Source organism: Phalaenopsis equestris, unplaced genomic scaffold (genome assembly GCF_001263595.1).
Source record: "Phalaenopsis equestris unplaced genomic scaffold, ASM126359v1 Scaffold000840, whole genome shotgun sequence".
Classification (NCBI taxonomy): domain Eukaryota; kingdom Viridiplantae; phylum Streptophyta; class Magnoliopsida; order Asparagales; family Orchidaceae; genus Phalaenopsis; species Phalaenopsis equestris.
Window position 1 is genome coordinate 3,984,947 of NW_018165280.1, and position 17,394 is coordinate 4,002,340.

Genomic DNA, 17,394 nt, shown 5'->3' on the forward strand with positions numbered 1-17,394 from the left:
AAAACATTAAAAAATAGTCAAACTAGATTCTTAAATTCAATTAATATTTTATTTCAAATATGATAATTAATAATTATATATTTACTAAACTAATTAATTTTTTTTATTAAATTAATGAGTAAATATAAGTTTAACATTTATAAGAGAGAAATTAATTAGTTATTAATGATATTTATTAATAATTACTTATAAATTTATTGAAAATATAAAAAAATTATTTATATTTTTTATTAATTAATAATTAAATAATAAATAGATTTGTTTAAGTATAATTAATCTGATATATTTAATTGATTATTAATTATTAATCATTAATCAATTAAATAAATAAAATTAACTTTAAAATAAAATTAATGAAACCCTGGGCCCCTGCCCGCCGCCGCCCGAATCCGTAAGATCCTGATTTATCAAATCCGAGACTTATGACCGTCTCGAAAGATTTAGGGTAAAACCTGCTCTAAATCGATTACCAGACAGGCCGTCGCCGGAGATGAAGACTTCATATATGAAGTTGAGGGGCAGCCAATATTTCCGGCAGCGTCTCCTCCTTTCGACCCTCTCGTCGACGCCGATACTCGTAGAGGATATCCGATCCGAGTTTACCTCTCCGGGACTTCGTCCCTATGAAGTCTCGCTCTTGCGCCTCCTTGAGAAAATTTCCGATGACTGTACCGTCGAGATCAATGATACAGGTCTGAATTGTTTCACTCTATATACTCTTTTTTTTTCTTTGTGTATACAAATTTGTTTTTGATTTTGATCGTTTTAGGAACTAAACTGAGGTACAAACCGGGGGTTTTGATTGGAGGGAAAAGCGTTGTTCATGACTGTGGCCTAAGCAGATCAATTGGTTACTTTTTGGAGCCATTGATTGTGCTTGGACTCTTCGGAAAGAGGGCTCTCTGTATCAGGCTCAAAGGTTTGATCTTTTATTTTCTTAACAATTTATATTCATTCTTTCCTTTTGTTTTTATATACTGAATAATTTTGTGGTATGTGGATCCGTCTTGATTTAAATGTAAGAATCTTCAGACTTGCTCATTTGGTTTTTTTGTTCAATTCATTAAAAGCCGTTTATTTTAGCTGTTTGACAAAATTTCCCCTTATAATGTTGGCATTTTTGACAATATCGTTCTTTGCTTGTGAGATAGGCTCCTTTGGACATTGTTGAATGCATTGTGTTTGCACTTTCCTTTTTTCTACCTTAGTGATCATGTTAGGAATTTAGCGTAGGAATTGCATTTTACTCTGCTTGGCATGGCAGCTTCTTTCATCCACTCTCAAAAGGCGGAATTTTATTCATACTCTGTATGATTATATTCCATTGTGGCTTCAATTTGAAGCGCTGTAGGAAAGATTTAACTATATGCTTAATATATCATGCAGCCATGTAAGTTTCCCTTTATGCTATTGATGGTTTAGCAATAGACCCTGTTAGATTTCCAAATTGTGGATTAATGGAAATGCTCACTAATTATAGAGAAGAAAACCTTATAAACATCTAATTTTGCTGTCAAAATGGTATTCCTTTCTTTATTAAATAGCCCACTTTTAAAATATTAACATGCTGTTCAAGTTTTTTCTTAATTTTCTGGAAGCAATGTTTTGTGAGTGAAGAAAGTTTTGATTGCTCTCTCTGTATTTCTACTTAAAATAATAATATGCTTCTTATTTATGCAGGGATAACCAATGATTCTAAGGATCCAAGTGTTGATACTTTTCGGACAACTACATTGCATATACTCAAACATTTTGGTGTCTCTTTGGATGGTCTCGAGTTAAAAATTGAAAGCCGAGGTGCTGCTCCTCTTGGTGGTGGAGAAGTTGTTCTTGTAGTTCCAATTGTACCTAGTAGCTTAACTGTCAGTATCAACCATTATACGAGAGCAGCTCTCTTGCCTCCATTTCTATTTTTTCTCTCACACATTCTCTCATACACTCACAAGTATTTATTCACACAATTTGAAAATATGTCCCCCAAATGTTTAGCTACATGGAGCGATTCTCTATCTCAAATGCAAAGGTCTCCATAAACTCAGATAAGTCTGACACTACTTTAAATGCTTAAGCAGGCTACAACATGGATAGATGAAGGAATGGTTAAGAGAATCAGAGGAGTGACTTTCTCAACTAGGGTTTCACCTCAGTTTGGAAATCGCATGGTTTTTGCGGCTCGTGGGGTCTTCAATCGACTACTTCCAGATGTTCATATATTTACGGATCATAGATCTGGCCAATCTGGTGGAAGGTACGTATCTTTTTACTAAAGGCTTTCGCAATCTCACAAAATGTTCATACATTTATAGGCCTTCATTTTTTTTCCTTTTTAAGAAATTACTATTCTTAAGAAGATCATTTTTTTATGTAGAGTATATTTTTATTTACAGTTTTTATTTTAAGAAAGTATTGTACAGTTATAATGTAAAATGTAATGTGTGTATATAATTCAGTGTTCTCTCTAAATACTTAGACTTAAAACATGGTTAAGAATGAAGAATATGTTTAACAAATTGTATGAATATCATTATACTTGTTACTCTTTTAAAATTTTAAATAAAAGAAATAAATATCATAAGTTATCTAAATATAACATTTATATGGTTTTGAACTTGTGATTACGATTTTTTTTTTATCTTTTGATCTTTCAAGATTTCAAATTGATCTTATTTCTTAATACTAACCTTATAATATATATAAATAACTAAATAATGTATATATGTGCGCACACATTAAAATAATGGATTAAAAATTCAAAATATGTAATAAGTAAATATAATGGCATCAATTATAAATTTTCTAAAATTACGTAAACTATTTAAAGCTAAAACTTTATTTGATAGACAATTGCATAAACTAGTGATTTTTTTTTATTTATGTATCTTCAATCCAATAAGAATATCTTTTATATTGATAAGTAAAATTAGCTTGGCAAACTCATAATTAATGATAACAATGCCTTTCATAAAACCAAGTAAACCAATTTCTTGTTATGCTCAATTCACCTCTAAGAAGTTTTAGGAAAACCTCTTTTCTATGTGACAATGTCCTTGAGAAAATGTAACGAACAAACAAAATAATAACATAGGGACTAAGCGCTTTTTTATAGTTTGGCCTAAATAATAATCTACATTAATAGGAAAGAGGAGAGGAACCAATTGTTAAGAAACTATAATGTGTACAAGCAAAAAGAGCTTACGACCACGCACCTCCATAAGTTGAAGTACAAATATTGTCACCAATAAAAATTAGAAAACAGTTTAATTTTATGTAGAAATATAAGAGTTACATAAGGGAGCTAATAAATGAAGGCCGGAACTTATCAAAAGATCTCCACATAGATGCTCCTCAAAAAAGCCTCTATTCTCTCTTTCACTCTTTTCTATTTTTTAGCAATACCTGACTACAACTTATAAGCATGTTCAGACTTACCATACCTCTCTTCCATCTCTTATTTATAAAAGTATAAAGAGATGGAAATTCAAAATAATATATGGTTAACATAATAGAATTGGAACAAGCTTTTCAATCAATTCAATTTTAAAAAGATAATTTGGATAAATCTTCTCAATAGAATTTTTTTACTTATTATGTTAAAATTTTTGAGACGATGTCCTAATAATTGTCCTTTTCATTTTAATAATGTGACAATATATTAGATCTCTTCTGAGTCTTCTTTAAATCGTGAGATACTAAATCTCTATAAGAAACCCATGGGACGTTTGTTGTGCATCGAAATGGGTTCATTGATGCTAAAGTTACACCGAGTACCCTTAAAGTGACGGTTAATGTTGCAATGACATGATATGACAGTAAGACCATTGGTGCAACATGAGATTGGTACATATAATTATCTCTAATTGTCTAACACCCGATGTGGGCCGCTTTTTCTAGAACTCAATATGTAGCCATGAATTGAGTTTTTTTTTTTTTTTCCAGAATCCAGAATTTACAAGGCCCTCATTACAAGGCCCTCAATGCATATGATAATGCAATTGAAGCAACTCTACTCAACAGTTGCACTCTACAATACATGAAGTCCTCCAACTCTAAGGACCTTTATGGGAAAAAACACTCACTTTTTCAAATTTTAAGGGCTTCAACATCTCTAGAGAAGTTGCATCCTTTTTTCATTAAGAACATCTTGTGGTGTTAAATTCCTTCTGAGGTTTGATGCATGCTTGACTTTGGCCCTTATCCGTCCCAAAATTACGCATCGTCAATTTATCACTCCAAACCCAATTTTATTGCACATTGCATTGTTTCTTTTATAAACATTACCACTAGAACATACTCATAAGTAAAAAATAAGTTTTTATGAGCACACACTTGATAGCTAACTAAAAAAATCAACTGATACTGCATGACTCACTGTTATTTAAAGGATACTTATCTTTTTGTTGGACAAATTTACAAATATATTACATATACTAATCTATACTATTTATAGTTGTCTTTGGCATGCTACTTGTTCTTTTCCAAGCTTGAGAATCTCTCTTTATGTGCCCATTTTTCTTGCAATTGAAACATTTCAATTATAGGTACGTTTCATGAGATTGGCATCTTCCATGATTAATAGTAGTCCTCTTCTCAAAAACTCTTATATTCCACGAGCCTTAGCCTTTTTCTTATTTCCTACACGCTCATGGTTAGCAATCACATTTTATGAAAGAGTTGAATTTCTAAATTTCTTTAAACTAATTCTATCATATATATTGTGTCACAAAAATGCTTACTAAAGTGAAGTAAAGAATAGAATAGAATACTCATAAATCATGTTCATCATCATTAACCATCACATTTATTTTTCTCAAATCCCTAATGATAGAACTAAAATTATTAAAATGTGATTTGGTTGGCTGACCTTCATGGTTGTATAAGAAATATTAATTTCTACTTTTGATAAATTTTTTTATGGAGACTTTTGACCATTTACAAAGAGTCCTTGAGATGCAATCCCACCATGGTCTTCTCAAGCCTCTAGTAAGATCTCATTCAACGAACATAGTTGAATCCTTGAGTAAGGTTTTTCATCCATCACTTGCTTTTTTTCTTTCCATTAAACTTAATCTCCAGCGTTTTGAACACCTCATGAGCGCTTCATAAGTCTCCATTGGATTTGCATTTCTCGAAACTTGGTTCTCCAAAATGCAAAACTGTTTCAGCATGCAAACTTCTTGATTCAGTATTTCATTGCCATCATAATTTGATTAACCTTTAATACTAGTTGCTAGAAAACATATTTTATGTAGAAGCGATTATTGACACTGAATAATAATATGTAAAGCAAGCACTATAAAAGGACACTAAGATTTATATGGTTTGAACAAAATGATAACCTATGTCCTTGAGCAAAGATAGGAACTAATCCGCTATTTAGAAACTACACAACCATGCAAACAAAAATGGCACAATAAATGCCCTTTTCCTAATCTAAGTCCACCTAATATCACCCTGAAAGGGAAGCCCCAAACTCTCGTGAGATACAAATTTGAAAATATTCTAATACCTTGTAAGAATATAAGAATTACAAAATAGAGATATGAAGTACGGAGATTTGAATCATACCAAAGGAAACTTAGATTCTCCTAAAAGAACCCTATTCTCTATCTTGTTTTTCTCTTCTTCTATTTATCACTAGTGGCAAGCTATAACCCTTAAGCGCATGCATACTCATCATACCTCTCTTCTTTATTCAGTAAATTTAAAGGGGTGAAAATTTTAGAACGAAATCTAATTCTAGCAAACATTTAAACCAATTTCAATCCAAGAAGATGATTTTGTATGTTCTGAATTTTAGGCTTATCCTGACAAAATTATTGAGATAAATCTCTTAACAAGAAGGTGATCTCAACTAAATGTGATGGTTAGAAAAAAACATTCACATTTCTTCTATGTTCTCACATTCATGCTAATTTTAGCAAGTGGCTGTTTATTTAGAAACCTGACAAGCTAGGAGCAATCAAATAAAAAAATAGAAATCATTTAAAAATCCATTAAGAATTCAACAGAAGCTCGGTTTTCAATTCTCAGGCAATATTTAACGGAGCATGCATGTCCCAATTATCTGTTTTAGGATGTTTTTTTAACTCATCAATTGTTAATAAATTTAGGGGCATTTACATTCATAGCACCCAATTCGTATGTATTTACATATCCCACACCTAAACTTTGTTTGCACATAGCACTTAAATTTTTTATATCAAACACAAAATATAACTATTATTATTTTTTAAAAGTGAAATACACCTTTTCATGCATAGCTTAAAGCATCAAAGTGCTATTTATGTAAATATGAAAAGTGTAGGTGTGAATATGCAAATACATAAGAATTGTGTGCTAGGTTGTAAATTTCCCGTAAATATATATCTTAATACCATTGAATAATTTGCATCAAATGCCTATTAGTTTAATAGCAATTTTACTTGGATATGCACTCACTGACACAAAATTTACTTGTTGACTTGGCAGATCACCTGGCTATGGCATTTCTGTGGTTGCTGAAACCACAACAGGTTGCTTAATTTCAGCAGACATGGCAGTTAGCCATCCAAAAACTGAGATAGATGCTCTCATGAATTTTGAGGAGAAGTCGGAGCTCATGTCTCCCGAGGATGTTGGGACTCAAGTTGCTTCTATTTTACTTGAGGAAATTGAGGGTGGTGGTGTGATTGATTCATCCCACCAGGTATTTATTGAAATTTCTGACACTGCATTTTTAAGGCTTCGGTTTTATGTTTTGAAATTATTTTGTTATAAAAGCATATTTCTGCCAGCCCATCTATGTCCCCAACTTCTTTGAGTACTATATTCACGTAAAATTTACTTCAGCTTTCTTCATTTCATAAGGCATAGCTTTCTTAATGTTTTCATTAAATTAGGAATCCGCAATTGTAATCTGGTCAAGTGGTTCATGGTGTGGTTAAAAATCACATACATCTCAACGAAGCATTTTTACCTTGTTAAATAGAATTACAAAAAAAAAGTATTAAAATATTTAGAAAAGATCATGCCTTTTTTTTTTATTTAAAGCTTCATTTTTTTTCATTATGTTATCCTAAAATTATCTTTCTGTTTCCACAAGGGACTTTTCATTCAGCAGCTGAATTTCATAGTTCTATGGTTGTTTGTTCCTTGTGTTCTTAGGTTCTGATTTGATGTTGAAATTGAATTCAATGAAGCTAAAGGGGGATTTCAAATCTTGTGTTGGGGAGTTCATATTCATAATCAAACTGCATCTCAACCGGATTTCATTTAATTCATTCAATCTAAGCAGCCTTAAAGTTCCCTTCTTTTGTCCATTCAACTTCTAAAAATTCTATAAAATTCATGTTTGAATTATTTGCAGGGTCTCTTATTTCTTCTTTGTGCTCTTTGCCCGCCTGATGTTTCTAAGGTTCGTGTTGGAAAGCTCACGCCTTACAGCATTGGAACACTAAGAAACATTAGAGATTTCCTGGGAGTGAAATTTGTTATAAAACCAGAGCCGACCACAAACACTGTCATTTTAAAATGTGTTGGTTGTGGATTGAAAAACATGTCAAGAAAGTTTTCATGAGCAGCAGGAAAGAAAGCTCCAGTATTTGATTTACAAAGGCAAATCTACTGTTGTTCAAATTTTGGTAGTAGTATCATTTATTTGTATTGTTTTGGTGCATCATTTCTCAATTTGATTATTACAGTTGCTAAATTTACTGCATGTCGCTTTCTGCCTAAGATTTATTGTATAATGTTGAAGCATTTAATTAGTTCAGGCTATCACGGAGCTGCAGAAGGAAACCTGTTATTTCACAGATGCAATTTGTTCATGAGGAAAACCTTAGTGGAAGTTGCTTATTAGAGATATTTTGCTGTATTTTGCTTTCTGCTCAAGTTCATTTAAACTTGTCGTGTTGCTTCCCTTTTCTTTCTGTGTCTTGAGATGCTAGGGGGCAACTAGATGTAGGTATTTTTAAATTAGTCACATAGACTAAGAAAACATTATCGGGGCACATGGAATTTCTTCCAAATCTCTCAGTTGATTACATTATCTCTTAGAAGAATCACATTGTGTATATAAACTAAATCGAATTTAAATTAAGGATTTATGATTAAAAATATTGCTTGATGTATTTAGGAGCTAGCGATAAGCTAAAATTTCTGTTCATTAAGTTAAAAACTCTCATTTGGAGAGAATTTTTGGTGTACTTATTCAATTGCTAATGCCTAAATATATCTTAATATGATATCTTCATATCATCATTCACAGAGGGTAATTGAGGGTTTGCGAAAAATTGAAACTTTTACTAACATGATTTTATATCGTTTTTATTTTGGTTAGTTTTTCGTAATCAATCAAGTCATTCTCCTTATGAAGCACATTATGAAGAACATTATTGCTTAAGCCATGCCATTATGTTTGACATGGCATATGTTACAAATTCTATGATGGCCATGTATGATGATTTTTACAAATTCTATGATGGCCATGTATTTCATTGTTCATTATGTTCTCATCCATATAATAATTATGTTAGGTAGCATCGTTCAATACTTTTACAAACTTCACTTGTCCGAATTTCATATGCACTTTCATAAGATCTATTTCCTCCATTAACTTCACAAGCTTGAGGTTAAGCTTAGCCTAATGCTTAGGGGTTGATTGTTAAATCATTCTAGAATTTGACGTTTTGAGTTTTTTTGTTTCGCTTGATAATATTATTACACCACCTTATGAGCTAAAGACATAGGATGTTGATGAGTCTGAGTATATAAAGAACCTCCAGTCTGAATTATCATTCCTTAGCTTGTAGAAATAAATAATTTAGTTATTCCCTCTCATTTATTACAATCATTATGCATGTTGATTTTATTTTTTCCAGAACTTTCATTGTTATATTGCATATATTTCTTGATTACATAATTGAGCATACACATTGGCATAATGTAGGGTGGCATTTGTTATATACTGGCCTCAAGTTTATCTTCATTTTTTGAGGGAATAGTTATTAATGCCTTGGGGTAATTAATGAGTTAATTTAGTAACTAGCCATATAACTTGTGAAAGTAATATGCCATCAACTATCTCATTTGAACAAGTCATCACTTTTCTTATTTGGCCTTACCATCACTTTATCTTCTGTAGATTTCTTTATATAAAAAAAATGTGTAATCAAGAGCTATTTCATTCAGCAGATTTTTTTTTATGTATAAAAGATTTTTTTTTTGTATGTAAGGTTTTTTTTTTAACGAGAGATATGTTAGTATTAAACATGAAGTTATGTTGTGATACAAAATTTTTTCAAAATTAGTTGGATTTAAGCCGGGCAAGTCTGGTATGGAAGTTCTACTATTGAGAGGTTTCATGGAGAAGTACATAGAGCGTAAGGAGGATTTACATATGATTTTTGTTAATTTAGAAAAAACCTTATGATAAGATTAGAAGAAAAGTGCTTTGGAGAGTTCTAGAAAAGAAAGACGTTGATATTACTTATATTCAATTCATTAAAGATATATATAATATAGTTGTTAAATTGACTAAGGATTTTCCTATTTCAATTCAATCACATCATGGATTAGCTTTAAGCCCATCTCATAGATATGCCTTTGTGGTTTTTCCCTTATTATATTCTACTTGTGGATAAGATTAGAGAGAGAGCACGAAAAACTTAGGGAAATCAACTTTAGAAGCTTTTGTTTGAGTGGATCTAAAATTGAATACATGGAATGTAATTTTAATGACAGTAGATCTAATGGTGGGGTTGTAATAATGGGTGATCAAGTCATTAGAAGGAGTGAACATTTAAATATCTCGAGTCTATTGTTCAAAGTGATGATGATATAGATGGGGATGTTATTAGTAGAATTCAAGTTTGATGGTTGAAGTGGAGGAATGTGTCGAGCATATTGTGTGATAGAAAAAACTCCCTAGATAGAGGAAAATTTTATAAGATGATGATGAAACCTGCAATAGTTTATGGCACAGAATGTTCGTCTATAAAAGAGAAGCATAAAATTAACTTATAAGTGTTGCTAAGATGCTCAGGTGGATGCCGCCATTTACACTTAATGATAAAATACAAAATAAATATGTTCGTCAAAGGGTTGGACTATATTAACTTATAAGGGTTGGACAAGATTAGAGAGAGTCTCATTATATGGTTTGATCATATTAGACATCGACCATCTAATAAACCAGTTAGGAGAATTGATGTTTTAGCTTTTATTTATGTTAAGAAAGATAGAGGTTGACCTAAAAAAGACTTGGGGATGTATAAAAGTGATCTTAATTTATTAAAATTAAGAGGTTGCTTGGTCGGTTGCATTAACAGTGTATTGCATTCAAAATGCACAAATTTTGAAAATTCTGTCCTTTGTTTTTTCAGGAATTGAAATTTAATGTAAAATAGTACTGTATTTGAAATTCACCTCTTAGATTCATATTTCCTAAATTTGAAATTTGGTTGATTTGGCCAAATCTAAAACAACTTAATGTAAAGAGTTATCTGCCTCCTCCAGCTACTGTGGACCGTCAACGCCCATCGCTTGCTACTGCTGGATGCCACCACTACAACTCTGCCTGTCACCGTCGCCTTCCCTTTCGCAGGCATACACATTATTGAAATATACATTTTTCATTTTATTTCAAACCAAACATAAAATAAAATAAAATAATTAATTTATTTTTCACTGAACCAAACTCTAAAATATTTTTAAGTCCAAGATATTATTTTTGCATTATATTTATTTTATAATGCATTATTTTTTCACCAAACCAAACAACTCAAACAAAGACACGACACTCATTATGATACAATGGAGAAAAAAAAATCATGTAATCGACCATATTTAGGGGGATAAAGCCTTTTTATTGTAAAGATTTGCTAGTATTAATATAATATATTTTCGTTGGTATGAAATAATGTACATAGTATTATAAAAATATGAATACCATAATATTATCCTGCCCGTCCTGTGGAAATTTTTGAAATATAAGGTGATGATTCAACCCATTCAGAGTACTTTGATTTTATTGTTGTGGGAAGAATTTTATGTGATTGCACATTTGTTAGACATGATCTCAAGCAGCATTACAAATATTCATGAATGTTTTCTATGTGGATTAAGTACTATGCATGACTTCCAAAATATATCTCCAGTAATTAAAAGAAAATGTTCATTTTTGTTGACATTATAGGCTTTGATATTCAATAATTTTGATTTGATAAGGGGTAAGTCCCCATTCTTTATAATTTAAAATATGAGGAATTGTGGCTTTATTATATACAATAGATTTATTTTCTTTTTTTTATAACTGTGTTGAATTTCTACACATTTTAAAGGCATTAATATGGCTTCATACATATTATGATCATAAAAGTACTCTTGTGAAAAAAATGACCATTTCCTAAATATATTTCTAGTATTGCCCAAGGAAGAGTTAGATGATAGTCATCTCCATTAATGTCTAATATACGTGACATAGTAACTTTAGAAGTGCTTTGATTTGTTTGATTTTGATTTACTTGAGAAGATGAGCGTCGACTGATTGATTTTGTGATGATCCATATAAATTTTATGTTAAACTAATCATTCTTGTAGGAGGATTAAAATTGCCCAATTCCATTCCTCTTCCCCAAGAAAAAAGGCCCCATGATTAAAATTAGGAGGGTCTTGAGACCCTTTCCTTTTGGTGTTATCCACCCTTGAGAATCCCTAAAAAGAGAATTATAGTCATCTTTTTGATATATTAAATGTCAAAATTGAAATGGATAATAGAGCTTGCCAAGATGCAAAAATTTGTTTAGAAGCTAACTTCTTGACATCCTTGTGAATAGATTGTAGGCAACCAAATTTATTGTTCTAAAAGATTTTGAGAATTTAGCTTCTAAATAAATTTTTGTATCTTGGTACGCTTAACTCTATGTTTTCAATTTTTATTTTAAATATATCAAAGGTGACTATTTTTCTTTGTGAATTTTTAACGTGTGGATTTTTCGCAAGGATTCTCAAGGCGGATAACACCCAAAGGTTAATCCTGATGCCTCTTTTCATAGAGGGAGGAAGAGGTCGGGGTGATTTTAATCTTACTCGAAGGATGATTAGCTTAGCACAATATTTATGAGGATCATCACTAAATTAAATCCGTAGAGGCATCTTCTCAAGAAATTCAAAATCAAACAAATCAATGCACTCCTACGTCTTACTCTACAATCCTAGACTGAACATGAATCTAGTATTTGCACTAAACATGCTATTTAAAGCATCTTAAACATTAATGGAGATCACTATCATCTAACTTCTCCTTGGACAATTCTAAAAGGATATTTAGAAAATAGTCTTTCTTCTCAAGAATACTTCTATGATCACAATATGTCTGACACTTTTTAAAATATATAGAAATTTGGACTTACCCCTTATCAATTCAAAACAATTGAATATCAAAGCAGAGAATCTCAATATAGAAAAAACTCACTTTTAATTGTTGGACTTATATTGAAGTCATACATAAAGATTTTTTTAGTACTTAACCTATGTAGAAAATATTTTATGGATGTTTGTAATGATGCTTGAGACCTCGTCTAATGATATTTCACATTGATTTTATTAATGATGTTATAATTGTGGTGCAATCACGCAAATTCTTCGGCACATACAAAATCAAAGTATTCTGAATGAGTTGAATCATCTCCTTATATTTTGAAATTTCTACTGAATCTTTATTAGATGGCCAATCTAAAATGTATTGCCTTACGCAATATCAAATTCCATGTATTTATTCATCCAACTAAGAAATTCAGCGCGATTCATTAAATTCTAAATATTTATTTAGAGCTTAACAATAAATAGATATTAAGAAAATATTATATCCATAAATAAATAAATAAAAAAACATCTAATAATGAAATTTTATTAATTAGTTTTGAAGAAAATTTTCTAACAAATCAAAAGTACATATCAAAAAGATAATGAAAATACAATTGGCTGAATTATTCTGTGAAGAAAACCAAATGAATCGAGATGACACAACATCTATGATCGCGAAGATGTACCAAAAAATTAGAATGATATCTATATTAATATGAATAAGCATGGTTGCTTTTTTTGTCATAATATTTGAAGTCAAGTTCTTATGAATTCTATAAATTCTTGATTGTATATTATGATGAAATTAATTAGCCCGCCCTCTAATTGCTACATTATAAATTGATTTGTAACATTTAGCTTTTTTAAAGAATTTTAGTTTTGAGTATGGTTGTATGTAATTGGTTTGGACATTTATACATGAATGTAATTTCAAAATTCTAAAATCTCTGATGAAGCATAAAGAGTGCTTGTGTATTAGCTGAAGACTCGATGGCGAGGAGCTACTGGTCTGAAAGAGGTTGAAATAATACTTTGATTGTCTGGTGTAACAATGCTCATATACCTCATGTTGTTACTTATTTTATAATATAACAATTTATGTGTTTATTAAAATTAATATATTATTCTATACATAAGAGTCCTTTATATTTTCTTATAACATCTAGTTCACATTCGAATGTTATTCTATCTAGTTCATCATATGCCCAAAAAAAAAAAAAAAAATCCGTAACATTAAAAATGATGAATTATCAAAATATTCTCTTAATGAAGAAAAACATAATAAATAGACAATCGCTAAAATAGAAAATTGTTGTTATATAAAATTGAAACTTTTGATTTTAAAGAAAAGTCTTTTAATAAAATTGTAGAACAATCAATTATTATATATGGAATAGAAAAAAAACCTTATTTTTGTTTCTTGAAGATTTAAATATATTAATATAGGTCTAATCCAAATAGCATTTAAACCTTTAACCTTAAAGGTATTAAAAGCTTCTATCTTAGCATGTTTGTGTGATGGTAGATGTTTAAATAGGGCAAAATCCTTGATGAAAGTTTTAGAAACAAGTTATGTCACGAGCCAATATATTTTAATACATATACAAATTTTTATTTTTTTTTTTCTCTTACTAATGTTAATTTGTATGAAGTAGTAAAATTACAGCTACAAATGCATCTTACCAGAATACGAGACTATTGCATTGATTTATCAAATCTATTTTAAAATTATGAGTACATTTTTTTCAAATATAAAAAGGATTCATCGACCTACAAACAAAACTACACTCATAGAAACTAATTTGTTTGTTCTAATGTAACAACCAATATAGTTATTAAATGAATTGAGTTTTTTTTTTTTTTTTTTCAGATTCATGGATATTATCTGGAGTAAATCCTAAACCCATTATTAATCAATAAATAGACCAAATTATTCAAAATACAGATGAAAAATTAGAAGTTTGATTTAACCTTAGGAGATCTATATCTTTAGCTAAAATATATTTACCCTCTACCTCTCTTCCTTCGTCCTCTACTTCAGTTTCTAAAAGAATGATAAATTAAGAAATAATAAAAGAACCAATAACAAATGTTCAGTTAAATTCACATCAAATCTTATATTCAGTAAGAGATCATACATCGCCTACCCCTTCCGAAATGAACTTTAACTTTAAATGAATTACGAACTTGGAAGTACATATAGGGTTATTTTAATTTATAATTACTTATCCCCAAAGTATTACATTCTTTGAAATTAGTATAAGAAAAAATGTTGAAGAATGTGATACAAAACAATTTTTCAGAGTTATATTTTAAAATTATGGCTGATAGAAATTAGAAAGGAAAAGCCAACATTCTAATATTTTGAAAGAACAACCTCAATACTAATATCTATTATTGATAATACGATCGAAATTGATTATAAAGTATCCAATTCAATCATATGTAAAGGTGAATATTATATCTATACTCCTTTTTTTACTTGTAAGAAATCTTTCTCAACATATAATATTAGGAACTTCTTTTCTAAATCAAATCATGCCAATTAAAATGGCTTCATGGGGAATTATCTCATAATGATTTCATGCTCCTTTAAAATATCAGTTTATTACTAATCCTAGATTAATCATTATAAATGAAATAAACCAAATCAAGTTCAAAACTCTTCATATTAAGAACAAATTCACTATAGTAAATTTCAAGAAAAAATAATAAAATACATCAACATTCAAAAAATAAAATTTGTGGAGACAATCCTATAGCTTTTCGGGAAAGAAAAACACAGTATGTTTCATTACCTTCAATGACTAAGATATGCCTACAAAAGCTAGACCGTGTCAAATGAATAAAGAACTATATTAAATTATGTAAGATTGAAATAAATGAATCATTAGCCAAAGGGATTATTAGAAATTTATTTTCTCTTTGGTGTTGTACATCATTTTAAGTTGAAAATGCTATTAAAAAAGAACACACTAAACATAGGCTAGTAATCAATTATAAACCTTTAAACAATATACTTAAATGGATAAAATATTGTATTTCTAACAAAAAAAAAATTATTAAATCAGTTAAATAACGCTATTCTCGTTTTAAAGTTTGATCCTAAATCAAGATATTCACAAATTCAAATTAAAGAGTAAGATCGATACATAACTACTTTTATCGTTCCATTTGATCATTACGAATAGAATGTGATGTCATTTGACATTAAAAATATGTCTTCTAAATTTCAAAATATAATGAGTGAAATATTTAATCTTTATTCTACTGACATTATTGTATATATCGATGATGTTTTACTTTTTTCTCATACTATTGAAGAACATATTAAACATATCGATATTTTTAAATGACTTGCTAAGAAAATCGGATTAATCATTTCAATAAACATTTTTCAAAAACAAATTCTTTTCTGAGACATAATATTTTGAATTAAACTATATAGCTAATTTTTATAATAATCTTGCTTTAGACACAACCCCTATTTTTGATAGACTTGAACAAAAACTCTCATATTCGGTATGATATTCCATCAGTGAGAAAAATTTTCAAATGAAGTTTAAAGTCTGTGAGGTCATTGACAATCAGTTCTTCTAGCATGTAAGTTTTTTAAGTATTTGTATTAATAAAGCTTTAAATTATTCAGTGTGAACATTTCATTCTCTTCTATAAGTGGTCAAGTTTTTAATCTTCAAGCAATTAGGGGTGTAAACGAACCGAACACGAACAAACAGAGCTCATGTTCGTGTTTGTTTCGTTTGAAATTTAGTTTGTTTGAAATAAGCTCGTGTTCGAAATTGTTCGTGAAATCACTGTCTGTGTTCGTTTCTTAACGAACGAGTCAAACAAGAGCCGAACACGAGCTGTTCGCGAACAACGAGCCAGTTTATCATCCCTAATATTAATATATATAAATAATATCTTATATTAATTATATAACTTATATTATATAAATATATAATATCTATAAGTATATTACTAATATAGTATATGAATATATTATTATTATTAATGTATTATATATTATAATTTATAAAATTTAATTTTTTAAAATATCATAAATTTTTTTATGTATAATTATTTTATATTTCAAACAATAACGATTCAAACACGAACGAACGCATCACTGTTCGTGTTTGGTTTGTTTAACTGACCGAACGAAAAAAATTTGTTCATGTTCGTCTCGTTTACTTATCGAACGAATCGAACATGAACTTATTGACGAATAGAACACGAACTGTTCGCGAACAACGAGCTTTTTTGACAGCCCTACTAGCAATAAGTAGTCTGTATCTTTATTTATTTATGTTGTTTTATTGTTTTCTCAAGAAGTAGAACTTTTTTCCCACCCAAATATCATCAAATTAGGAGCTTATCATTGTGTGAATTAAGATAAAACTCATAATATTGGCCACAATTTCTAAAATCATTGTCAATTGAAAAAGCTCATACCCCATACAAAATAGACAAATTTAGAGGCAATTATAGCAGGCAAATATGAGCAAAAAATTCTAAAATGAGCAAAATAATTTAAGTAGCCATTCACTCAGCGATTAGCATTGGCAACAAATCTAGCCGAGTTGAATAGGTGTTTATTTGAGTTTGAGTTCATGTATTGAGGCCTAATCATGTTTGGCTCGAGTTCTCTACGAGCTTTCAGAAATTTATTTGCGCTCGATTTTGTCTCTCATTGCTTTGTTCGAGCACGGGCAACTCCTTCAAGCAAATAAGTAAAATCATAATGAAGCTTTACATGGATAGCTAGTTCGAAAAATAAGCAAGTCATATCAAATAAAGTTTATTGAGCCTAAACATTTAATATTTTAACAATTATTAGTTCATAAAAAAATATTTAACTTAAACTTGATCATGGACATTAAATTCATCAACATGCATAAATTTAACATGTTTTTTTAATCTTATCTATTTAATAATTGAATATTTATAATAATATTCATGCTCGTTTAATTAGTTAATCAAATGATGGTAGAACAACAAACTTGTCAAACACTCCATTTACATGAGCCATTGCCCACGTGGCATGAAGAT

General features: G+C 29.8%; 1 protein-coding gene across 2 annotated transcripts; it reads left to right on the forward strand.

Annotated features, from left to right (window-relative positions):
• Positions 1-390: 390 nt before the first annotated feature.
• LOC110031637 (probable RNA 3'-terminal phosphate cyclase-like protein) lies at positions 391-7,968 on the forward strand. 2 transcript variants are annotated; one of them, XM_020734950.1, is made up of 6 exons: positions 391-692; positions 770-919; positions 1,681-1,862; positions 2,073-2,248; positions 6,469-6,685; positions 7,346-7,968. In XM_020734950.1, the coding sequence occupies exons 1-6, from the start codon at positions 491-493 to the stop codon at positions 7,553-7,555; spliced, it is 1,137 nt and encodes a 378-aa protein (XP_020590609.1). In that variant the 5' UTR covers positions 391-490; the 3' UTR covers positions 7,556-7,968. The 2 variants fall into 2 exon arrangements, with proteins under 2 accessions (XP_020590609.1, XP_020590610.1); XM_020734951.1 differs by lacking the exon at positions 7,346-7,968 and adding an exon at positions 7,144-7,339.
• Positions 7,969-17,394: the final 9,426 nt, after the last annotated feature.